Source organism: Lolium perenne, chromosome 6 (genome assembly GCF_019359855.2).
Source record: "Lolium perenne isolate Kyuss_39 chromosome 6, Kyuss_2.0, whole genome shotgun sequence".
Classification (NCBI taxonomy): domain Eukaryota; kingdom Viridiplantae; phylum Streptophyta; class Magnoliopsida; order Poales; family Poaceae; genus Lolium; species Lolium perenne.
This window is the reverse complement of record NC_067249.2, coordinates 153,949,895-153,975,603: the sequence shown is the minus strand read 5'-3', so window position 1 is coordinate 153,975,603 and position 25,709 is coordinate 153,949,895. Positions and strand designations below refer to the sequence as shown.

The window sequence follows — 25,709 nt, the reverse complement described above, 5'->3', positions numbered from 1 at the left end:
AGGTGGGCGCACTATAGCCTCGCGGAAGATGCTCTTGGCCGCGGCACCGCGGCGGATTTGGTTGTTGCCAAATTCTGGGTACGTGACTTTTGACTTCTTACCATTCATACACTCTCCTTGGTTCACAATAATTGCACTAATGCCCCTTGTTTTACCTATGTGCATGGTTGCAGAAATACTTCAAGAGGGCCGAGGGCAAGGAGAATGCGTGCGATGATGTCCTACACCAGCTTGCAAGGAAGAGGGTGACTGGCATGCACTACGAGGCACGTGTTCAATACGTCCGCGACTGGCACGCCGACCGCTTCGTCCACATGACTAAGGAGGACGCTCGCGACACGCTTATGCAGCCGTGGCAGTACTTGCAGGTATTTGCATTTATGTGTTATTGATTTCTTTATCGCCATGTAGTTTATTTTACCATAATGGGTTTATCTTGTGCATGTAGAACCCTCCTCAGTACGTCGGCAACGACGAGAGGTGCTTTCGTGCGATGGTCATGTGGTGGACATGCCCCCAGTACCTCAAGAAGCACGAGGAGGGCAAGAAGAAGCGGGTAGAGTTGCGAGGTGGATCGCATATCCAAGGCAGCATCCCCATCTCTCTTCACCTGCAGAAGGAGGTGAGCAAATTAATGGTTCCTTCATTCTTTGAATTCATATTATATATTTGTTAACTCCGCAAGGGTGTGCCACTTCACTCAATTACATGTTTTCTTTTGCAGGAAGTCAGGATAGGAGCGAAGCCTAACGTCTTTGCCGTGCTAAAGAAGATGAAGCAAAGGAAGATGCCTGATCCTGAGACGGGGTCCGTGTGGGTTAACCCGCAATCCGAGACCCAGTGCACGTCGTATGTCTCCAAGTTCAAGCAGAAGTACGGCGAGGACGCCAACCCAGAGGCTGAGGACTTTGACCCTGAGGTCGCGGTGCTTGCGGGAGAAGGCTTGAAGCATGGCCGCCTATGGTTTGGTGACGGGTGCGTCGACCCAGCGAAGGTTCCCTCTCTCCGCCAGATCCGTCGTGGTCGTAAGAGCGGCCAGCCTGAGGTAGAGCCCCGGCCACGGGCTTCGGATCTAGCTGTCGAGCGGTTACGGGTATGTTCTTCCTCGGGCCTCTACATTTCCTTTACATGCTTTCCATTGAAATGTTAATGACATCGCGGCAACACAACGTAGGAGGAGATGGCAGCGAAGGAGCAGGCGGCCCAGGAGCAAAGGGCGCAGATGGAGCAGCAGATTCTGGAGTACCAGCAGCAGCAGACACAGATGATGCAGCAGATGCAACAGCAGCAGCAGATGATGCAGCAGCAGCAGGCACAGATGAGCTGGCTGATGAGCCAGACGGTTCTGACTTCTCCACCGGGGAGTCTTCCTCCTCCACCTTACTCCATGCCGTGGATGCCGCCACCGCCCACTCATACCCCGGGGACACCTATCACCGTCAACAACATGAACATCATCCGGAGCATGAACCGCGGTGAGTCCTCCTACGCTTGTGCCCAACCCGCTACTTGTACTTGTTCAAGTATTCAATATGCAAATGCAAATGTTCATTCCATCAACCTGCTTATAGATTATATGTCACAAGGCAATGACGATGAGGCCGGCGGAAGCAATGGAGGAGGACAAGGATGATGGCATGGTCTTGGTGCACTTTGTCGGATTGTATGCTTCTAATGGATTGTAATAATGGACATTGCACTATGGACTCTATGTAACTTGTGTGGATGGACTATGGACTCTATGTAATGCATTGTATGCATGAATATGTGCGGTTGATGTATTTGTGGTGTTCCCGTAGTGTTTGGTGATGTTATGTTGAAGATTATATATTGTATATGCTATATTGTCAATTGCTATATTTGAAATGCAGGGAATAGGCAAAAAACAACAAAAAAATGAAAAAAAACAGGGCCCTTTGCCGTGTGTGTGCACACGGCAAAGGAATTTTGGTCTCTTTGCCGTGTGCACACGCACGGCAAAGGAGCCACGTGTCGCCCACCTGTGCTCCTGGGAGCTCCTGGGGCGTGCCTGTATGGGGCTTTCCCGTGCGTGGAAGATCAAGGCCGCACGGCAAAGCTTCGCACGGCAGAGAATGCTACGCACGGCAACGTCGGGCGCACGGCAAAGTACTTCGGCGCACGGCAAAGTAAGGTCGCACGGCAGCGTTGGCAGCGCACGGCAAAGAGGGAGCGCACGGCAGCGTTGGCAGCGCACGGCAGCGTTGGCGACGCACGGCAAAGGGCTTTGCCGTGCATTCCTTGCATGCGCACGGCAAAGGTGGCGTTGCCGTCGGAGGCTTTGCCGTGCAAGCTTTGCCGTGAGTGCACGCACGGCAAAGCCGTTGCCGTGCGTATAGGGCCCTTTGCCGTCCAAAGCTTCGCACGGCAACGTCTTCTTTTCCCGTAGTGATACTCGGAAAAGGCAAACACATCAACAAACTTAGGGAGCGACTAGGAAGAACTGATGGCACAATGAAACACACACATCCACATGCATGCATAGAGAAATTCATAGGAAGTATGAAAAAATCGAATTCCATTACATTGCAAGTACTACTCAAACATGTAGATTTCAACATTATTTTTCAACTACAGATTCAAGTGCCTCTCTAGCCCTAGAATCTTTCATTTGAATTCCTACTCGTCGTGCAAGAACGCTGGCAACGCACGGAAGCGAGGATCGGGATTCATCCTGTGCATCGTCTGAATTTCGAGGGTGAGATCCGTGGGCTTGTACCCCGTCAGCTCCTCGAAGTCTGCGTTCCACTGCGGCACCTGGCTGGCCACCGGGTTCAGGATCAGCTTGGCGAGGAAGACCGCCGACGCCGCCAGGGCGGACGGCGGGTGACGCACCCATCTGTAGTCGAGGGTCGACTGTTTGGCGAAGAGATGTGCCAACCGCTGAACCTCCAAGTCTTGCTCTCCTCCTTTGTCGTGCCTAGTGAAGTGGTGCACGAAGGTATAAGCCGTGGGTCCGCTGAGATCGTACCCCAGCGCCGCCACCATGTCGAACTCCATGTCGATCACCTCCAAGCCGGTGGCGAACCCACAGCTTTTGGCGATGCCCGCGGCGTTCACCTTGGATATTGTGCAGTGCTCCTCGTATTTGGCGGCGGTGTAGACGGCCGTGGCGCCCAGAAGATGGAGCGCATACTCCATCTCCGTGTCAGTCAGCCACAGGGTCCGCTCGGACAGGACGCGGTCGACGTAGGAGACGGCGCGTTGAAGCGTCCCGGCGGCCAAGCGGAAGTGATGGGCGACGTCCTCCATCCAGAAGATGAGGCGGGCGCGAGTGGACTGGCTCTTGAGATCTCCCAGCAGCGTATCCAGGTAGCCTGGCGAGGGCCGCTGGTTGACGTCCAGCTCCATCTTCCGGAGGTTGACGTCGATGTCGGCGTCGTAGTCGGACAGCCGCGTCGAGCTCTCGAAGTCGGTGACCTCGACGGCCGGGTATGAAAGGTGGGCGCTGAAGTCCAATGCGGCAGCGTACAGCTCGCACGTCGCCGGGAGCTCGATGGAGTCGTGGAGTGCGGCGGCGTGGTGGGCGGGGGTGGAAGCGAAGCGGACAGGTGGAAGCTTACCGATGGCCCGGAGGTAGGCGTCGTCGAACTCCGCCGTCCTCTGGTCACCGCGGCCTGAGAAGAAGGCGGAGGGAGGAGGGCCCGGAAGAAGCTCAAAGGATCCACGAAAAGCCATCGCCTGATCGAGATGGGCAGATATAGAGAGTCTCGATCGGCGCTTTGAGCTAGGGGAAATGGTCTGGTATATGTGAGGAAGAAGGGATCGAGTCCTGCCTATTTGTAATTGTTATCCATGGCTCCATCGCTAGCTGGGTTGCTCCAGAATTGGAAACCAATCGTATCGCCATCTGTCTAGTAATAGTGGGTTTAATCGCTAGTGTAGGATTCAGATTGGAGCCGTGGAAACTACGCACTGTTCCTTGCCATAAGTAAGATTTCCGATTTCGATCAAAATTTGAATAAACGCGCTAAGTGGAATGAATACATACGGGCCGGAAGCTCGCCAATTGTAATGACGTATAATACACCAATGGGATATTAAGACCGAGACTGAAACACGTGCGTCCGACTATTGTTTACTGAATTCCTTGATGAATGAAATATGTTACGAGATGATTCCGAATTTCCGAGATTTATTTTTTGCTTTTTTTTTGAAAGGTCAATGGATATATTAACACTAATAAAGGGCAGTACAAAGAAACCTGATAAAGTGCACACAGCAAGATGAAAGCATGATAGTTCATATACTTATAGGAATTCGTAAGGTAGCGAGCATCTAGGAAAATATGACTTTAGTTTTTGTGCCTCGGCTATTTACAGGATTTAGATTAATTACATGCCCTATCAACCCAAAAACCCAGATATCTTAATCTCTGAATTCTTCGGACCATGCATGATGTTATTGTTGGGAGTGCCAAGTAAGCTGCCACACGTGAGATTAATCACTTCTACATCCAAAAACAAATCTAGAGTAGTATGATGATAGAAAACGGTTACAATGAGTATATATGAGTATTCTGTGTTTTAGATGATCTGAATCTGCCGATACATGAAGTATGAACAACGGACTTTTTTCCATTATAAATATGAAGTGTCTATGCCTTTTAGCGGTTGATGATTGTGTGGATTTTTAAAAGAAAAATGAAATCGTATTTCATAGGTAACCAAGAAATCCACCAAGGATGTGGTTGTTCTATTAGACAATGCACCTCAGGTTGGGCTCATCTTATGTCCAAGGCTAACCGGGTGAGATTTCATTGTAAATACGGATGAAAACGGAGCGGCAACATACGTAACTGAGTGCTACCTTGTTTTTTTTCATAGTGGAAGCGGAAATGGATATAGAGTCCCCAAATAAAATACATAAATGTATACCGCCATAAAAAAATATAGAGCAAATACCATGTGGAAGCAAACAAGAAGGCTAGTGTTTACCTAAACTAAGAGCCCCCTAAACCACACAAAAATATCTTAACCACTAAAATGAAAGGACATAGTTGGTAACCTATGGGACATGGTGAATAGGTTCGGAAAAAAAAATTAATCCTTTAGCAATTTTAGACTTTGCGGATAAATAAAATAGCCTAATGGAAACTAAGTGGGCAACTTATATGATGATAGGAGTACTTGAAGCACAAATTATCATAAATTAAACAACACTAGTACAAAGCTCGGATAGAAATAATTGAGGCACGCTGGAGACAAATATATAACCTAATGTTCGCTCCTTGGGGGGAGGGGGCTACATGACCGTTGGGGAGGTGTGTGGGATTCCACGAAGAATTCCCAAGCTCCACAAAAGGTCACCTTCTTCTCCTAGAGCCTCCTCCATGAAGTTAGAGCTCAATCACTAGTGTTAGGCATTTAGGTGGCCTCCAAACCCTTACAAACTTTCCATGGAGCAAATACACAAGTCAAATACTTCTGGGCGACCCTATACACGTAGGGTTTCTCACGAACCAAAAATTTAAAGGCTAGCTCGATGGGCTCAAGGAGAAATGATGTATGTATTGGTGTATTGTAGATCGGGACCTCCTCTATCTTTTCCAAAAAAAAGGAATTTGTACTTGGTATGGGTAAATGAGAGATCCTCATGCATTGGTATTTTAACAATGGTCGTGAGAGAGAGAGATTCAATATATGATATGTGAATGGTTGACCTAACCCTTCAAGGAAGAATACATGCCTTATATAGTCTAAGGAGAAACACTTAAGTCGGTGAAACCGACTACCAGACCAAATGGTCTAGTGTGATAGCCAGTACACCCTAAACAATGGTGGTGAATGGTTGATTGTTTTAAGCCGATACACTAGTTCACAGACCGAGTCACTCAGTCTGCACCGGAATCGTGCGGTGAATCGGAACTGGTGTTGGTGCAAACTGGGGTGATCGTTGTAGGAACCATACAGAGTGTGAGACACCGCTAGAACTGCTCCAAACAATATGTGTCCAAAGAACTATTTATCCTCTCCTTTTGTGTGATGGAATGTTTGGTGGTAGGATGTGTATATGGATCTAGAAAACATCCCCATTAAATTTATCAAGATCACCCCTTTTAATAGGGTGGTGTTTCCTATTGGCTCAAATAAAATATCAATGTAATATAAACAAAACTACAACACTTTTCTTCTTTATGAAATGGGGGTGGGGGTGTCTTCAGCCATCAACTATCATCGATGTAGTACTAAAACATTTACATTTGACTTGTAGATAACATTAGTCCACCTACCTTGTCATCTTTAGCTAAAATAATTTTGAAGGATAAAATACCCTTACAATCTTCCTTTTGTTTGGTTAAAAATGACAAACCATATGATATGCGCAAATGGGGTTTCCCATTAAGATATATAAGTAGACCCCCCCCCCCCCCCCCCCCCACCACCACCACCACCACCACACACAGAGAGAATGACACCATATAGTATGAGAAGTTCCCCCAGTATCTTTAGGAAACATGCAAGATATGGAAAAGATATATCACATGAATATCTAGATATAAATAAACATAAGCAACATGCATAGACATACATGAGTTCACATAAGCATAGGATACTTGTCCATCACACGAAAAAAAGTAAATGGGTCAACAAATGAAATAGCCAATAGTTACACAAGCCAGTAAGGACCAATAAATTTGCAAGGCTTGTGATAACGGTGAACCACCCTAGAATCCCGACAAGGAACCCGTAATACAAATAGAACTCTACTCTCTTCTCCCTCTTTAGCATCGAAACATCAAAAAGAAATAAAGAGTAAACAATGCTAGCGCAACCCAACTAGTAGATATCATCATCATCTGAAGGTGTGTTGTTGTCCACATCTTCATCCTTCGCGATCTCATCTTCACCATTTCCTGAACCTTGTTGAACATTGGAAAAACCACCTTGAGCAATAAACGGAGGCATATCGTAACTATAGGGCGTGAAATCACCAATGTGTGGCATCTCATAGTTCTCATAAGGAACGGGAGTCATCTCGGGACCATCCGGAGGAGTAGGATTGTAGGAATACCAAGAGCGAAAACGCTCATTTTGCATCCTTGTCTCATGGTCTGGCACATAACGTCATAAGATGAACGGCAATCATTTATGCACACGAAAATAGTAAAAGAGATCAAAGTTTTGTGTGTGTTTGAAATAACCGAAAGGGATGAGGGGTTCACAAGGCGAAGGTGAACGAGGAGTAAGAGAGTGACCTTGTGACAGAAGAAGGGAAAGAAAGACCCCCAGGAGTTGTCGGTAGGCAGCCGGCTTGTTGTGGTCTGTATTCGATTGGCTGCCCCGGCCACGTTGGTATGGCCTTTTTGCCTGTGACCTAACTCGTACACTAATATTGGACACAAACACAACACTTGATGTGGGTGTTCACCCTGGTGTTCACATTTTTTTCGAAAATTTCACCTATCTATTAATAATCTGCAACAACAATATATAAATGTCTAAAAATAATAAAGTTACAAATAAATCATTTGACCACTTAGGGCCGACTATAGACACTATCACGGGCCGAAGTCGCATTGCCATCCTCACCCCTCCACCACCGAAGAGCTTATTGTAGTAGACAAATGAGAAGTTGGCATGCTAAAGCCCCAAAAGACCAGCGCACCAGAACAACAACCATCACCAATTATGAGAACCGTAGATTGGAAGAAACTGGCCTGAAACCACAACAGCGAACACGAAAATCAACCGGGTCCTAGGAGATCCACTGGACACACGACTCCATGCGCCCTCCACCGATGCTAGACGCACCACCGAAGCGAGGATAACGAAGAAAGAACCTTATTCTGATTCAGGATGTAGCAGCCGCTTCACCAAACAAAAAAATTAAAACCTTTTCATCTGCGGGAGACCGCGATCTGCCACGCCTCCAAAGGCACAAGGCCACCGGCGTTGCTGGGCGCTGGCGGGAGGAACGATTTTTTCTTCCGGATGAGCAGCATGGGTGTTCACTTAACTTGCAGCGCGAGATGGCAATATAAACTCAAAGGATGTTTAGCAATATAAGCTTAGCTTTTTTTGTATTTGAAATAACCGAAAGGGATGGGGTCCGCAAGGCGAAGGTGAACAACGAGTAAGAGAGTGACCTCGTCACACAAGAAGGGAAAGAAAGACCCCCTGAAGTTGTCGGTAGGCAGCCGGCTCGTTGTTGTCTGTATTCGATTCGCTGCCCCGGCCACGTTGGTCTGGCCTTGCTGCCTGTGCCCCGTTATATCGTTCCATCTGTGGGTGTTCACTTAACATGCAGCGTGAGGTGGGTGTGCTGTGGTTAGCAGCTAGCAATATAAACTCAAAGGGTGTTGAGTACACTACACTTCGTCGTCTCTGCCTTCGCTCCTGGAGCCTCTGCCCGCCGCCCATCATCCTTCCTTGCTCTGTAAGCGCACTTGTGCATCTTGGCTTGTGTGTATGTGTTGTTGTTTCCTGTTCCACCGACGCACTAACATACTGGTTATTGTTGCCTAGATCGACCGACGGAAATGGAGAGCGGTGATCAGAGGGGCAAGAAGCCGAAGATAGAGCTACCCAACGGCAGAGTGAAGCAAAAAGTAGGAGCTGAAGAAACAAACGGAGGAGGAGGTGGTCGGGCAATCGTGGCGGCGGAAGCTGGCGGCGCCTCGAGGTCGAGGGTGGACATCACCATCAACTTCGACATAACCCTGCTCCAGTGCCCCGTCTGCGCCCTTCCCCTGAAGCCTCCGGTCTTCCAGGTAAATTCATACCTATCCTCAACACTCGACCGACTCGATCGCCGATTTGTTGCATGCATTCACCTAGCTGCTGTTGTTAATTACACTGGCGCGCTTTTGTTGATTCGACTTGCGCAGTGCAATGCCGAGGGGCACGTCGCCTGCGCGAGCTGCCACGGCAAGCTCCCCGGCAACCGGTGCCACGCCTGCGACCACGGCGGAGTCTACGGCCGCTGCGTCGCGATGGACGCCGTCGTCCGCGCGGCCAGGGCCCCGTGCCCCTACGACCGGCACGGCTGCCCCAGCTACCTCGCCTACCACGACCTCGGGAGCCACCAGAGCGTGTGCCCGTACGCGCCCTGCTCCTGCACGGAGCCTGGCTGCGTCTTCGCCGGCCCGCCCGCCGCGCTCCTCGGCCACCTCATCGGCGCTCACTCCTGGCCCGTGCGCAGCATCCGTTATGGCAAGGTCCTCAGGCTCCGCGTGCCGGTCTCCGAGCCGCCGCGGGTGCTGCTCGTCGAGGAGGGCGACGGCCGCGTGTTCCTCCTGTCCGGCCTGGTCTCTAGGTCGGTCTCGCTTGTATGCGTGAGGGCGAACGAGGCGGCGGGGCCGCCGTACACGTGCAAGCTCTGGGCGGATGCGCCGCCGGATGTCGCGACCGGCAAGGAGAATTCCCTCCTCATGGACTCGACGGTCACGAGCAGCGCGGCGCCAGGCCAGGTCGCCATGGAGGAGGTGATGTTCCTGGATGTGCCGCCGGTCATGCTGCATGGAGCTGGAGCGTCCAAGGAGATGCTCCTCCGCGTTCGCATCGACAAGCCCTCACGCGTGCCTTAACAAGCGTGCCCCCCTACGACGAGGTTTACTTTGGTTGTCAAGAAATGTTCAAGTACTTCTAATCACACATGAACGCATCGTTGCATGCTACTTGTATCACTCCAAACATGTTACTGTATTAATTTATTAGATTGTGTGATTCTGGGTGCTGAGTTATTCCTACAAATGTGTTGCCCGACTCTGTCAAGATAGTAGCAGCATTTGTAAGCTGCCATGTTCCACTTGAAGAACTGAGGTTTGCACTCTAAACGGAAGTACTGTGGCAACTGTCAACATCACTGGTTAAAACAGTCTTCATTTTTAATCTACCACCACAATACAGAAGTTACAGCGGGCTCCTCATGTCAAAGCCCCGTGTTGAGAAAACTTATGACCAACGAGCTTTCAGGTGACACTGGGGCATCAGTAATCCACTAGACAGCAGCAACAAACGGCTAAACACATGGACTAACACTATGTACAACTTAAAGCCAAAATCCACCGGGCAGACAAGCAGCAGCAGTTAACAGGACGTTACAAAAAAATTGTGTTTTCCATTGGATTCCTCCGCCGAGTTATCAAATGCGCCTTTGTAGAGTACTACCAAATCGGTGTCACCAGGTTAGTCCAGGCAGTAATTACAAGCTGCGGTGAGGTCGTAGTACCTGAAATTTACATTGGGAAGTTGATGACAAATGGCCAGCAGAGACACAAATGCGCAGTCAAGACACAAGATTTAGTATATGACAAGCTTTACTTACTAGGCAAGATTGCAAGCCTCTAAAATTCAAATTGTCCTAAATAAGAAAAGAAAAGAAAAACACTACCAGCAGTTTTTTAAAATCTATCATCGGTTACAGATGAACTGTTTTATGCAAAACTGTGATGCGTATTGAAAATCTGGGTATTGTTTACCAAACTATTTTCGGTTTAAAAAATACTGTTACTAAACCAGTCAATGCGTAGCTCTAATTGAATTAATGTGCAACATCCAATTAGATTTATATATGTCACAGCTCACAAGACTTGAAGTAAATCTTCTGCACGAAAATAAAAACAGTGTAATAACCACATGCTGGTTCAAAAGTCAAAACCATATCGTGTCTGTTGTACGCTAGCATCCGTGTACTGCAAATCACTTACAGCGTGCTGCTTCTCTAGTACTTTCCCTACTTTTATTGATTAATGATTGGAGAACTTGTGTCAAAAGTTTGTTACTGTAAATCAATATGGTGTTTGTTGTATGCTAGCAGGGGCGGAACTAGGCCTTGGGCAACCTCGGTTATAGCTCTGAGCTTGACCTAGGTAGTATAAGTGCCCTTTACTAGTAATTTCTTGGAAATTCAAAATGCCCAGCCCGGGCCTTTGATCCAGAGTGACTAGGGTCTAGGGATAACACTGACATTGCGACCAAGCTGATGTGAGCACATGCATGAGTCCATCACGGGTCTATGAATCTGCAAGATCACCATCACCAATCAGGTAATCGGGCACCCATGCATCTTCTCACATCAGCATGGCCGCAACGGGAGTGTGTTCATGATCACTGGATATTGTGATACCATGCTGTCGCCCACGCTTGAACTGAGGTTTATGTGGCCACCACCGCTACCACGGCAGTTTTGGCCATTAGAGTTCAGCCATGATCATACCCAAATCCTATGTCTACCACTCTAAGCTAGCCTCTGGGTATTGTACTAAACTAGCTTTGCTACATTATTTGCGGATTCTTAGGTTCTTCCCCTACTACTGCTGCAGACTTATGCTTGGGGAACTTGCATCTCCAAATATGTAAAGTTTGCTATCAAAAGTCCATGCACAAACTCTAAGCATCTCTACCCCAAATACACATCCTTTATGCATCAGATCCAGAAATCATAGATGCTCACCCCCTCCCTCTCTGTTCTCAATCCCAAGCCAGAAAAAAAATATTGAGGACCTTCTGTAGAGGAATGCCAAGAACTTCATGTGATTTAGTATTTACGGCAACATATTGCAATATACACGAAAATATATGGATGGTGACAAATATAAATGTACATATCAGAGTAAATAAGAAATAATAGTCCTGAAAGTAAATTAAGTATGAGCATAAATCTCCAAAGCATAAGGGAATAAGATCCTATTTCAACACAGAATAATTCTTGAATGTCAACTGATGTAGTAAAAAAGAAAAACAGATGTCCAGACATTATCAAAAGTTCACACCTACACTAAGAACATGGGAATCTTGAAATAGGCAAAGAGGCAGCATACCTAAAATTCTACTGCCACAATTAGAGCAAAGAACATGTTCTACCCCACCCTTCTCGTAGGAGTTCTTATAATTGAATTATCCTGCAATATAGTCATACAGTTATTTTACTACATAAAAGTGCCTTTAAATGCCAAATGGGAAAAGGGGAGGAGAATAGTTTATTTGTTCCAAATGTTTAAGAAGAACAGTTGATAGCTACAAAGATCAATAATTATAGACATTGCTCAAGCTCGTAACATATCAAGTTGGAAAACAATGGGAAAGAGAACTCAATGTAGAATAATATTAAAAATCATATATCATCTGCATTTATCTAAACTGTAATCCAAAAATTTCTCAAAAGGTCCATTTGTTAATGAAGTTCAGATCAGAATGGGACATAAGCATATACTGTAGAAAAGAAAATGTGAGCTGGCATGCAGCTTAAAATGTAGAATAATAATTTAGAGGTCGCAATAAAAAGGGGATAGCCATTTGTGTGGACAGACCTGCACTGTTGGGTTGTAACCCCACTGATTCTCAAACGCATGGGGATCTGTCTGTACCTGAAATCGTTCAAACACAAGGAATTGGTAATTACACAAGTCGAAGTACACGGGGGATGGTCAATATATAAATCAGCACAACTGTTGATAACTATGAGCTCATGTTAACAACATAACTCCCTCTGTCCCAAATTATATGTTATTATAACCAATATACTAATATATGGTTGTAATAACATCTTATATTATGACGCAGAGGGAGTAACTAACTAGTTGCAAACAAAGATTGTGGAATTTTATCAGATCTGCGAAATTTTATAGCAAGAACCTGCATAAAGTTGTTCGGCATCATCCTTGGTTGATTAGGCAATTGATGATGTTGGTGATTAACATCCATTGCAAATGGAGCTCCATATGACAGGTTTGGAGATATTCCTTCCTGTTTAAGTTTCCAACAAGATTTTATCAGGTACATGAAAATAATAGCAGCAGGCCAGCAGCAGAACAAAAGTTCTGTATACCATTAAATCAATGCCTGCATGCACTTCCATGTGAGGACTTTCATGATGGGAAGCTGACGGTGTCCCTTGAATCATGTTAGCTTCAGCTGTCACAAATGATGATCGCAGAAAATCCTGCTAAGAAGAACATAAACAATCAACAAAGCAGCATTCATATGGCAGTCTGAAATATGATGTCTGAGGCTCATTATGCCCACAAAACTCAAAAAAGACGAACCTGTTCTTTATTTGACCGTAATGCCGCATCTGAATTGTCTGCCACTTCCTTTGCTGGACGACCCCGGCGTTTAGCATTTGTTGACAGAGAATTCCTTACACCCTCTGAAAACTCAGGACCAAAAAGGCCTTGTCCATTTTCAGGCGTTTCAGCTTCGAATGAGAGAAGCCTCAGTTGCCTCTCTCCAGCAGCTTGGCCCTCGTCCAGAAGAGCCTTTTCTGCTTCTCTCAGTAACTTCAGAGCAACAAGGTACCTATTATCAGATATGAAGCCCAAATTGAGCACCTGTCGGCATTGTGTGAACAAATAATCATGACGCTCAACTGTGTCACCAAGGAGCATCTCATTAGGGTAATGTACCAAAGCATGCAATTTCTTATAGTCTCTTTTCCAACGATCAAGGACATATGCTGACGGAATCTCAAACATCTCATGCAACTTTAGCACAGACAATGCATGTCTACATAAGATACCAGTGAACTGATAGAAACCACACTCACAAACAACAGTGAGCCCTTCTTTATCAAAATAAACTTCACAAGTCCTGCTCTCCGTCTCCTTTCCATCTTCCATGTATGAGCATTCTTTCACTTCAAAAGTAACAATTGAGCCATCAACTTTACTTGGCATGCCATCACAATACATTGTTGCTTTCAGCTCATCCTGAAATTTCCTGAACATGTTGATTGTGTAGGCTTTGGCCAACTGCTCTTCCATGTAGAACTTTGTTACAGTCAGTGGAGTTCTATGGGAGGATTCTTCATCTGCTTGCAACTCTTTCTTGTATTTACTCTCCAATATCATCTCGTATTTACTGAAAAATTGCTTCAAAGAAGTTTTGGGGTACACAAATCCATCATAGTATGAAGCAACAGACTCCCCACGCTGTGAAACTGACATACCTACCCAGAATTGGTCTTTCAGATAAGCAGGAGCCCATAATTCCCGATGCTCGTACAAGGAACTGAGGCACTGATTTTCTGCAAGTCCATGATCCTCAATAATTCTCTTCCAGTCAGCTTCAAACTCTGGTTTCTTCAAGGACCCATATGTTACTTTCTTCAGTGCTCTCTTAATTGTTTTGAATTCTGCATGTGTTTTCAGGTTCTCTGCCACATCTCTCATAATGCGATACAGACAAAGGCGGTGTCTAACTTGGGAAAATACTTCTCTAGCTGCATCTAGAATAGCATTGTAATGCTCAGTGATGATTGCGTTTGGGTATTGATGTTTTATACATGCCAAAAATGCTCTAAATAACCAAGTATAGCTCTCAGCACTTAGATCTGAAAGTAAACCAGTACCAAACAGAACAGACTGGCCATGATTATTCATCCCCGTGAAGAAAACAAGTGGCAAATCATACTTCTCGGTCAAGTATGAAGTGTCAAAGTAAACAACTTCCCTTTGACCAAAGTATTCATAAGCAGCCTGTGACCTAGCATCACTCCAAAACAAGTTGCGTAGACGCCCTTTTTTGTCCAAATCTAGTAAGTAGAAGAAGTTTGGGTTTTTATTCTGCATAGTCCCGAAAAACTTCTGAATGTGCTCATCATCTCCTTCCCCGAATTTAAGCCTTCCAATCTCAGTAAAGTTCCCTTGCACCTTGTCAGGTATTGGAACATTCCTGCGTCCTTTTAATCGTGATGAAGCAGCTTCCCGATTCTTCGCATCGGTCAATTTCGTGTAACAGCTCATGAGCGGCTCCGAGGATTGGTTGAGCGGATGGTTGTGATCGAGCTTCGCGTCGTCAATATGAAGCCACCTATCTTGCCTTAGCTTCAACGAGATCCTAGCTGGGCAGTTTATCTTTACTGTTTCTCTAGACAGATAGCAAGCATTTGCTCTCCCTCTCCCAGCCCGACTGCATCCAAGCACCAGCCTCCGACACACCCCTGACTTCAAGTAGGATGACTTGAGAATGATCGTCGAAAAGCCAGAATCCGCCGCGTACTGCTTGTAGTATTCCAGTGCGTCATCATAAGTTTTGAATCTCAGGCCGTAACGCGGAGCGTTCTCATCCACCTTGGCCTTCCCAGCATCTTCCTGGCCGCTATCATTGTCATCAACGAAGATCACCTCCTTGCCCTGATGCAACGGCAACTCCCTCCCAGGGGTACCTCCCAAAACCTGGCAAGAAAAAAAAGAAGCAACAAAAATTGTTCTCTTAGCAGCAAACATCAGGAGATGAATACTTCCAAGTAACCCCCAAACACTTGTAACCTGAGATTCTGCAACATTCCTCGGCAATGCGCCATTCTGTGGTACCTCTGGCATGTTCCCATCGACACTAGCAGCCACACTCTCGATTGGCACCTGCCTCGGCAACTCCTCTACCATATTCCTTGCTCTCTGCTGAGCTTAACACGCACACAGGGTAAACAAAATGTCAACCAATTGCTCCGTCCCAAACGAATCTCATCGGAAATTGCTGTGGGCCTGTGGCGATAGCATCATAGCAAGGGAACCGGCCTTGCCTTACCTTAAGGAGGCGGCAGAGGGAGACCAGGAGTGACAGTGAGGGGAACAACGCCAGTGACCGGACCTCTACACGCCGCCGTTCTGGAAAGGGAGTGCCGTCGCGGCCGACAGCGAGGGGTGGGAGGCCGGCGTTCGGCGTCGGTGGCTCGGCGGAGGGGATAAGCCAGTGAGTGGCCGGCTGGGGAGAGTCGGGGGAAGCGAGGCCTAGGAGGGACTCATGGAGAGGCCTGGTTAGGGTTTTGGGGATTGGATTGCTCTGGATCGGCGAGAGACCATGGGGAAACGGAGAGGAAGCAGATGAAGGGGCTGCGAACTGGTCCCACCTGGTAGCCAGAGAATGTCCCAAGCAACTACTACTACTGTTTTTTAGGGAAAGCCATCATGGCAAGCAACTTTATTGATCATCAAATAGTTACATCATTTGCAAGAAACTCAAGGGGCTGGCAAATTTACTGAAATATGAGGAAAATGTTGGACATATTATTGGAGTCAAGGTGTGCCGTGGTGCTCTTGCGGTATCTCACCTCTTGTTCGCGGATGACTCCCTGATTTTGATGAGAGCTGATTTGTCCAATGCTACAGCGTTAAGAAGAGTGCTACATGACTATTGTGCCTCCTCTGGCCACTTGGTTAGTGAAGAAAAATCAAGTATCTTCTTTAGTCCTTGTACCTCACCTGAGGTTAGGGAAGCAGTTTGTACCGAGTTACATATTTTAACTGAAGCTATCACTGATAAATACTTGGGGCTGCCACCGATAATTAGCGTGGACAAGACAGATTGTTTCATGCACTTAATTGATAGAATTTGCAACAGATTAAATGGCTTCAAGGAGAAGCTACTCTCTTATGGAGGAAAGGAGGTGGTGCTACTTAAAGCTAGTGCGCAAGCTATCCCTGCATATGCAATATCAGTCTTTAAGCTCCCTAAACAAGTAATTAAAAGGTTCACAGATGCTACCCGATACTGGTGGGGAGATGATGATGAGTAGAAACACATGAACAGGTACGCGTGGTGGAAAATGTGCATCCTTAAGAAGAAAGGAGGCATGGGTTTTCGTGACCTGCATTGCTTCAATTCAACCTTGTTGGCAAAGCAAGCCTGGAGGCTGATATGTGAACATGATTCACTATGTGCTAGAGTTTTAAAAGCCAAATATTATCCGTCAGGAGATTTGCTTAATGCTGACCTAAAGAAAGGTTCCTCGTACACTTGGCAAAGTATGTGGTCCGGTATACAAACTCTAAAGAAGGGTTGTATTTGGCGTGTCGGTGATGGAGTAGATATTAATATTTGGGACGATGCTTGGATCCCAGATAGTCCTTCCAGGATGGTGGTTACCCCAGGGGCAATATTGAGCTCACTAATGTTGCAGAACTTATTGATCCATATACACGATCATGGGATGAAGGTAAACTGAGAAACCATTTCTTTTCAGTTGATGTGAACACGATCATGAGTATTCCTCTAGCAATGGGCATGCTCGATTAGCGTACTATACTGAGTGGAACTTTCAACATGGCAGAAAATTGAGGCGTAGCCATGGACAAGGAGCATCGATGATCAATCCTTTTTGGTCCAAAGTTTGGTCACTAAAAACCTCAGCGAAGGGTGAAAACAATTTCCTGGAGATTTTTACATGGTACTATTCCCTGTAATTGCACACTTGCAAATAGGCATATTATAACTAGCAGCATATGCCCGGTGTGCAAGATTTACTGTAAGGACACTCTGCATTTGTTCTTTCAATGTCCAAGAGCAGCTGAAATTTGGGAGAAGTTTGGTCTGGCAGATCGAATCAACGAAGCCTCCACTTTTGACCGTTCTGGATCTACAGTTTTTGAGGTTCTTTTGAAACAACCAGACACCCAAGCTACAAACCTTCAAGGTGTAAATACCAAAGAGTTAATTGCAACTACTTGTTGGTACATTTGGTGGTAGAGAAGGAAGATAGTTCACGAGGAGACCGTCTCCAACCCTCTGTATTCGGCTAAGTCTATCAGAGCCATTATGTTGAACTACACCCGATCATGCTAGAAGCACCCATGGATTCGCTGGGGTGGGTGGGAAAAACCGAAGGAAGGCTACACAAAACCAAATGTTGATGCGTCCTTCTATGATCAGTCTTTTCTAGGTGCAACTGGAGCTGTGATAAGAGACGATCAAGTAATTTTTTTAGCGGGAAGCTGCTGCTCTATCGCTTCGATTTCAGATGCAGTGACTGCTGAAGATCACGCACTAAGAGATGGCCTCCACCTTGTTGGGGAGGTTGGATGCACCAGACTGGTTATCAACTGCGACTGTATGAATGTGATCGAGATAAAACAAGACGATGGAAATTCACTTGGTGCGGCTGCAACAATTTATGAAGAATGATCTTTTCTTTCTAGAGGTTTTTCCCATGTTATTTTTAATCACTGTCCAAGGGAAAGTAATAAGGTAGCTCATACTTTAGCTAGTAAGGTGGTTGGATCTCAGTCCATTATTTGGCTCGACGATCCACCAGATTTTTTTTACTACTACTACTACTGTTTTTCTGTCTAATTTCGATTTTGTTTCAAACGCATGGAACGGTACATCAAAATGAACATTCTGTTATATTACTCCCTTCCTTCCTATAATGTATGTTTGAACTTTATCTAAATTGAAATATATTTAAATATATCTAAAATTTTGATAGTATTAGAAAAACATAAAGTGCGATAGTCACTAATTGATTTTTGTTTCTATTTCCGTACATATGGATCGTGATTGTAATTAGTAGGACAACGTATCACTAGGGCGGACATATGACACCTGGGGCCCGAACTGGATATGGGCCATACTCACGGTGGTATGGTAGTGTCCGATTAGCGCCTTGCATATGGTCCATTAGTCCCCTGAATATATCCATTCAACTTTAGCTCATTAATCACCTGAATATGGCCCATACACATGGGAACCTACCTGAACAGTGGGTACCACAAAGAAGGTAGGACAAATAATATAGACCCAAGAGATTTAGATCTAACAGTAGATTACTTTTTAAAACCTGAGTATCTTGCTCTCAGAGTATTTTTTTTTTTGAACACAAGGTGGGGTCACAGACCCCAGAGGAGCAATTCATTGAAACATCCGTGGCAGGTACATTTTACAGCGAAGTCCTATGTCATCTCTTGCCCTAATAAACCTATAATTTGAAATAAGGACCTCGCACTTTACAGAAAGCACCCTGAAATTATATGAGAAAAAGCAATCGAGGACAGTGCCTCTGCCACCCTTCGCCGGCGAACTCCAGGCGTCACCGCTGAGCTCAAGGAGCTGCATGCTCGAATACTCCATGCCGGCGAGAAGATTCCGCCACTGGAAACCACCAGAAGGCCGGGGACGCACCACTTGGTCCTTTGGAGGCGTCGAGCTCCAGTAGATGAATTGGAGGGCCTCCGATCTGGAGGTTGAAGAAGGGCCACCATGCTGGCCGAGGATCACGGCGACAAGCTCGGTCGCCATGTGTTGCGCTCGAAGAAGATCACTTGCTCCGGGATGCCTCTCCGGCGATCTGCCAAGAATGGCGTCACCAGGAGCCTCACCTTCGATTCCACCTCCATGGTGGCGAAGAAGAAGAGGATCCAGGCTAGATCCGTCCAGATCGTGGGAGAAGCCGTCGAGATTTATTGAAGGGGGTGAGGAAGCTCTGCCGCCCTCTGCCTCCGGCTCCCTCCATCGGAGCGCCACAGAGAGCAAACCCACCACCATCAGCCACCGGGAGCAGCTCGAGCTCCGTCGTGGCCTAGCCCCCAAGGGCATAGCGCCATACTCCACAGGGGTAAACCGAGAAAAACTACCAGATCTACACCTACACCTAAGCCTAGCTACTCCGGCGCCCACCCATGACCATCTCTGGCCGGCTAATCCGGCGGAGGAGGCCCTGGAGCGGCCCGGCCGCAGACGGTGGACTCTCAAACCCTGTAGCAGCTAGAGAGGGGAGAGAGGGGAAAATGAGGGCCATTGCTCTCAGAGTATTTAGAGCACTGCAGTTTTGTTGCTCACAATCTATATGCCTAGGCAACCGTATGTGCTCCAAGCTGTGTAGAGTTTACAACATTGAAAAGCAATTTCATTTATATGAGCCCAAGCGTGAGTGTTGTGTCATACACACTCTTACTAACAATGGAAAGTAGCGTTAAAACAGGAAATAGAGAAACTTTTTACACATTCGTTTTAGTGTAGATACACAGGACAATACACGGCAGTTGGTAATACACATTGGAAACTTCTTGATCAATATGTGATAAAACAATACATAAGACAATGCACATCTTGCGCGGCTTTGGAGTACAACTTTGGAGTAATAACAAAAAGATTGGGAGCACCATGTGAAAAAAACCTGATGTGTATTGCTTTATCACATACTGATGCTCATATATTCTGTCCTTTACATTTTGTAAAATAAATAAGTTGAAGGGTTGGTGCTCTTCCTGGCGGAAGATAATAATTTCAATGGGAAAATAAATTACAGATAACATTCTTTACTTGCTTTCCCAAAAGTAATAAAGCATCCTTTATCGAAAAATATAACATTCTTTACTTGCACTATTTGGCACAGGGGAACACTAATACAAACTCATAGATTAAGTAGTTCATTATCCTTTTATCAATCTTCAATGTCTGAAACTCTGGACTCAACTATTTAACATGACAGATAAACCATAAAGACACTTTGTTTGATGGAAGACAGCAATACTGTTTTCTAATTTCATCAAGAGCAGTAAACAGAATACAAGATTGAGATGATTACAATTGTCTTCACAGAGAGCATAAAAGGAAAACCAAAAGTTAACCCTAACACTAGAAGAAGCACAAGAAAAACAGAGGAGCTACATAGACAGGAGATAAGAGTTGGGCACCGGAGATCCCATTGAACAATTCAAAATCAAGTTCGTAATCTTCCATCTTAATATAATTAACCAATGCAAATAAGCGACTGTACCTTGACGCCTTAGCCTGAAATTGTATGTCTAGCAGGAAAAAATCACTGGTCTACAAACAAAGTTGGTCAGATTGTTAGTTACAATACCGAGCTACTGAGCCGATTGAACGACTATAACCTGATGCCTTAGCTTGAAAGACTATGTCTAATACAGAAAAAATCAACTGGTTTAGTTGGTCTTGTTGGCAGTCACAATATTGAGCTTCTAACAGGGTGAAAATAGTTAAACTAAATCTAACGCTGCAGATTGTTAAACAGCATAGTTCACCAAAATGCAGTATCGTGTAGGCTTTGACATCGTCAAATGTCAGCTCACAAATATTATTTTATGCATAAAGGAAAGAAGTTGGAAAATAATGTATATATCGAAATGGGTGCACCATCATCCCATGTCAGTAATCTCTCTATCTATAGCTTGTTGTACCATGCCATTTGCCTATCTTGTCAGACATGTACTGCTAATCAAAAATACGGAAGGAGCACTTTATGTAAGAATCACTCTATACCTTGGGGTGGAGAGCCTGTCCGGGACACGGTAAGGGACAACTGAAGTCGAACATGATGAGCTCGTTGCCGGTGTTGGGCACAAAACTGGTGATGTTATGCTCGGACTTGGATTACCCTCATGTTTGGTTGCATCCACTTCTCCTCCGGATACTGTCTTCATGTGCCCCTTTCGAGAGACTGAAATCACCATTGATAACCTACAATAGAATCCCCAAATAATCTTTTCTAGGCGTCATAGTAGTTTTATGATCAAACGAATTTCTATGCACAGATTTCTCTACAGCAGAGAGAGAAAGGAGCAGAACGACCAACCGTGTGTGTGTGAGAGAGAGAGGAGCGAGAAGCAATGCATGTGCTGTAAGGAAGGAGCACCATCTGCTTCTGTATGCTGCAGCACTCGTATACATCTACATTTTCTACACTCTGCAATCTCAACCATGGTAATTAAAGGGACATACTTGGTTCCCTTGATAGTGTTTGCAGTATCGTCTCGAAAAAGGAAGAGTTTTCAGTATTTCCAATTTGGACATGGCCCCTAGATGATAAGAAAGTCCATCAGAAAATGCAGTACCATTTTTTCTGGTTTCCAGAGCTTGTCACAAGGAAGGAGGCTTTGTTCATTAATTTGTAAGAAAGGTTATAAGCAACACAAAAGAATTTAGGACATAAGAGAGAGAGAGAGAGAGAGAGCAGGGCATAAACGTGAAAAATCTGAAAACAACAGTGGAGAATAACAAAGATCTAAACTGTGTCTTGCCGGAGGTGATCATTTTAAAAAAATTGGCACTAAAGTAATTTGTAAGAAAAGAATACTAATGCTTTGAGTAATGTGTAATTTAGGAAGGTAGAAATAGAAGTGTATGAGAATTCGTGGAAGTTACTTGCTGACAATATTGAAAGGTAAAACATTGTCCACACAAGGAGAAACAAATAAGCCGAGGCAATGTAATGTATTTATCAAAAAAAAAAAAGAGAAACCATAAATTTAAATTCTGAGAAGGACAGAACATCACCTCATGCTCATGGTCTACGACAATAAGGCCCAGCTGGTATATGTTTTGTTGTGTTTGGATATCCTATTATCGCAGATAGGGCCAATACATGTGTGGATTTTGCATTGATAAAATTTGGGGATCACGTCCTTGACCAACAAAGTCTGCATGTTTCCTTTTTCTGATCTGCACAGAAGTAAGACCTTTCTATTATAGAACAGCAGATGGATTAGTAAAGATTGAAAGTAAGCAATGGAATCTGGAGGAAAATTGGATCTGACAATTAACAGCAGCAACACGTCTTCAACCTAGAGGTCTAACACGTAACCTGGATGAAGGCGCAGATCTCTTTTTTTTAACGGAGAAGATACAGATCACCAATGACCAAATAGACATCAATCGCCGATGACAGTAGCATCATGATGGCGGCAGAACCATGGGGTGAAGTGGCCAGGCGGCCCAGCAACAACCAAAACTCCATAAGCAGAACGGATAGCCATTGCTTGGGAAATTGGGGTGGGAATCTTAGAATAAAGAACCACAAAAGGACCCTAAAATCAGAAAAATTCACAGTAGGACACAAAATCACGACAATTAGAAGAATTGTAAAAAATACCTAATGTAGGCTGAAGAATGACCGGAACGAAGTCGTCGCTGATGGAAAACGTGGTGGAACGGAGCCTAACTGAGCAAGCAGCCTTGTCGATGCAATCACCCTCCTCGATCGCTGCAACAAAGAAATCAACTTAGAAAAGGAGGCGGCAGCACAGCTGGGTAGTAGGATAGGAGGTAAGACAGGAGAAAGGGCGACGGCGGCGGCAGATCTAAAGTCTAGAGGTCTGGGGAAGGGCGAATCCAGGCTGAGGCGGCCCGATTCCAGGTGGCAGCGGCTGGTTTCCGGGCAGTGGTTGCAAGATTCTGGTCGGCGGCGGCTGGATTCCGGCCGGCGACGCACGTGACTGCAGCCGGTGGCATCTCTGCCTCGAACCCCTTGCCTGCGAATGGAAGAAACATGTCTGCTCCTCGGTGTCTCCTGCAAGCCTACCGTGCGCGGAAGCTGCTGGGATCTCGTCTTGCTCCGACGACCTTCTCCTTGTTCAATGGTGGGAGAGCAGCAGGGCGGCCTCCTCCATGTCCCAGCGGCGGCACACCATGAGGTGTAGTAGCCGCACGTGGCCATGCCGATTGTCGGAGCTGAGACAGCCGAGTCTTGACGAACCATACCGCCGTCGAGCGGGAGAGGTCGGAGGTGGGCCAGCGGCCCAGGGACGCCGGCAGGCGAGGCAGCCCTAGGGTTCCAATCTTCTAGCACGACACCACGGCTGGGGAAGGTGACGATTGAAATTTTTGGGAAGAGAGGAGAAGATTCGGGAGAGTTAGGTGTAGGGAGACAAATAGACAGAAAGTGGACACGTGGGCATGCAAACCAGCACCGCTTTGACCATGGATAGAAGAGTCGTCACGGAAACGATGACCCACCACCATCTGAACTACGCCATAGCTACAGACACACCACGGAAACACCAGAAATACTCACTAGTGAGGCTCCATTAACACTTTCAAATTGCTGCAGAGCCCCAAAAGGTACACAGGAAAGAGGCTGCAGAAATCAAAACATCAAACATCACACGTGGCAGCACGAAGTTAATCCAAAAAAAAGTTTAAAAATCTAAGAAAAATCGGATCTGTTAAGGTTTAGTATAGTAGTTATGGGTCCTAGTGATATAGGGCTTGGACTCTTGTGCGGGCAGGTGTGGGTCTAGGTCAGAGAAGCAGGCAACAGACCGAAAAGTACGTGAACAAAAGCGCGCAGGTGGTGGTGGGTCATATGTGCCGAGTATCCTGAAACCCAGAACGTGTGACGACCCCCTCACGAAGGCCGCAGTTTGGGCCGCTCATGTGTGGCGATGGAAGTTTGTGGACAATCGTTGACGTTTAGAGCTCGTCCGTCACATTTTCTCGGACCCAAGCAGCCCAAAATGCGATATGTGACGCGAGAACACAAAATCGTCAAACGTCAGCCCCGTTCAATCATTAAAACTCCAAGTTCTTATAGTGTTCCCTTAATTAGCTTTTGCAGTGACGGGTAAAAGAACGTGGAGCCCCATGTGTGGTTTTGGTAATTGATGAACTAACATTTGCATTGAGTTTCTCCTATACCAGATGTTGGCTTCAAGATTGCAAGAAAAAGAAAATGAAGAAGATCAAGTGACAAGTGTGTATTGGATAAGAAGACGGAGTGATTTCTAGTATGCATCTTCAAGATATCAAAAATATGAAGAAAGAAGTTTGATGAAGACGGTGACATGTGCATTACAGAAGAAGGATGAAGACGCAGTTTGCCATCCAAAAGGTGATCATAGATATATGAAGATATGCCGAAGAAGAAACCCTCCCAGAGTTGATTATGGGGGAGCAATCTGCAAGACTTCATCAAGAAAATTACAATCAAGAAAGGTGTTCCATATTGAAGCGGTCAAGATCGTCATCATCAAGTTCGAGTAGCATGTGTAAGGATAAGGTTTATTCTTGATAGGGTCTCTTTCTTGCCGGTCTTGTGGTCTTAGTTGGGTTATAGGTTTTAGGATAGTTGGTCGTACTATCAAGATGACTCCCAAATGAGTAATTTGGTTATATCATTCGTAGAGAGCTCAAACTCTTACATGCTTTGCATTATATTTCTTGGTTGTTCTAAGTTCTCATCCATGTGATATTTTAGAGCTTGTGTTGATTCTGATGACAAGCTCCAACTCATCAAAAGCGGATTCCGCATGTATCACTTGTTGCGTTTTCGAGTTTCACGTTTTTCTTGATTTCTCGTATTGAGAGGTTTCACTCTAAAAATCATAGAAAATCCTCCCCCACTTGTTTTCATACTTTCTCTTTTTGTGAGAGTAGCCCTTGTCGTCCTCTTTCCAACAAAACTAGTTTCGCCTCAATCGAAGTTCGCAAAATCTAAATATGGACTTTAGAAGTTGCATCTTATTTTGTTTGAAAAAAGAAAAGAAAACGAGGAGAATCCATTTTAGGCCGCGGTACCACCATGCGAGCTTCATGCCTACTACCGGTCGGGGTTCCGCGAGTCCCTATCTCCATCTCGGTACCAGACTGGTACCCTGGCTGGTAGTACTAAACCAAGGGCGGTACCTGGCCGGTACTACCGAGCTGACCCATCTATTCCTGCGCGCTCCATCCGCTCGCCCACCGCTCCACCGCACGTTGCGCTCTCCCACGCCTCTTTGTTGCTTGCCTCCGCACGTCTCTTCGCTTGCTCGCCTCGCTTCAGCCTAGCTCGCCCCCATCTCCGCCCTAGGCCGCCTCCATGCACCGCGTTTTGTTGGTTGCTGCGCGCGGCTGATGCATGTAAAATGCATACATAAACTTTGTCCTTCATCATATGGAATTCTAACATATTTGCAACATATATGATGTTATTACCATGTTTTACATTGATTTATGAGGATTTACCAATGATCCCCTTTATTTGGTTTATAACTCTGCAGAACGGGAATCCCCTGTTTTGTGTATTTTTCACTTTCAGAAACCCATGCGGAGTCAATTTGAGCTAGGATTTTTTGGAGCGTCATTATTTCATCGGGAGAAGCACCCTGGGACCTGGAAGCACACCTGGATGAGCCTGAGGCCCAAAAGAGTCCAGGTGGCACGCCCAAACATGTAGGGCGCGCCACCTGCCCTCTTTCGACCATCGATCATCCAAATCGCGTGATCTTTTCGCCCACCAATGTATTTTGATTT

The 25,709-nt window shown here is 45.8% G+C and overlaps 3 protein-coding genes and 1 long non-coding RNA gene across 5 annotated transcripts; 1 reads left to right on the top strand and 3 right to left on the bottom strand.

Annotated features, from left to right (window-relative positions):
- Positions 1–2,637: 2,637 nt before the first annotated feature.
- On the bottom strand, positions 2,638–3,696 carry LOC127310288 (putative cyclin-F2-1). The gene has a single exon (XM_051340972.1). It carries the CDS (start codon positions 3,694–3,696, stop codon positions 2,638–2,640), a length of 1,059 nt encoding a protein of 352 aa, XP_051196932.1.
- Positions 3,697–8,279: 4,583 nt separating this feature from the next.
- Positions 8,280–9,703, top strand: LOC127307169 (putative E3 ubiquitin-protein ligase SINA-like 9). The gene is made up of 3 exons (XM_051337877.2): positions 8,280–8,397; positions 8,487–8,731; positions 8,849–9,703. The coding sequence occupies exons 2-3, from the start codon at positions 8,501–8,503 to the stop codon at positions 9,545–9,547; spliced, it is 930 nt and encodes a 309-aa protein (XP_051193837.1). The 5' UTR covers positions 8,280–8,397; positions 8,487–8,500; the 3' UTR covers positions 9,548–9,703.
- Positions 9,704–9,822: 119 nt separating this feature from the next.
- On the bottom strand, positions 9,823–15,830 carry LOC127307168 (protein FAR1-RELATED SEQUENCE 6). 2 transcript variants are annotated; one of them, XM_051337875.1, is made up of 8 exons: positions 15,489–15,830; positions 15,230–15,366; positions 13,007–15,136; positions 12,790–12,906; positions 12,597–12,707; positions 12,272–12,328; positions 11,783–11,863; positions 9,823–10,191 (listed from the first exon to the last, which is right to left on the bottom strand). In XM_051337875.1, exons 2-7 carry the CDS (start codon positions 15,344–15,346, stop codon positions 11,822–11,824), a joined length of 2,574 nt encoding a protein of 857 aa, XP_051193835.1. In that variant the 5' UTR covers positions 15,347–15,366; positions 15,489–15,830; the 3' UTR covers positions 9,823–10,191; positions 11,783–11,821. The 2 variants fall into 2 exon arrangements, with proteins under 2 accessions (XP_051193835.1, XP_051193836.1); XM_051337876.1 differs by having other exon boundaries at positions 12,790–12,903.
- Positions 15,831–20,207: 4,377 nt separating this feature from the next.
- Positions 20,208–23,250, bottom strand: LOC127309498 (uncharacterized). Its single transcript, XR_007857182.2, has 3 exons — positions 22,570–23,250; positions 22,282–22,477; positions 20,208–22,139 (listed from the first exon to the last, which is right to left on the bottom strand). It is a non-coding gene; the product is annotated as an uncharacterized lncRNA (long non-coding RNA).
- Positions 23,251–25,709: the final 2,459 nt, after the last annotated feature.

Coding starts and splice junctions, on each gene's coding strand:
- LOC127310288 (XM_051340972.1), bottom strand. CDS start 3,696: ATGGCTTTTCGTGGATCCTTTGAGCTTCTTCCGGGCCCTCCTCCCTCC.
- LOC127307169 (XM_051337877.2), top strand. CDS start 8,501: ATGGAGAGCGGTGATCAGAGGGGCAAGAAGCCGAAGATAGAGCTACCC. Junction 8,732..8,848: donor TGAAGCCTCCGGTCTTCCAG/GTAAATTCATAC, acceptor CGACTTGCGCAG/TGCAATGCCGAGGGGCACGT.
- LOC127307168 (XM_051337875.1), bottom strand. CDS start 15,346: ATGGTAGAGGAGTTGCCGAGGCAGGTGCCAATCGAGAGTGTGGCTGCT. Junction 15,137..15,229: donor GGAATGTTGCAGAATCTCAG/GTTACAAGTGTT, acceptor TTTTCTTGCCAG/GTTTTGGGAGGTACCCCTGG. Junction 12,907..13,006: donor TACGGTCAAATAAAGAACAG/GTTCGTCTTTTT, acceptor TGTTCTTCTTAG/CAGGATTTTCTGCGATCATC.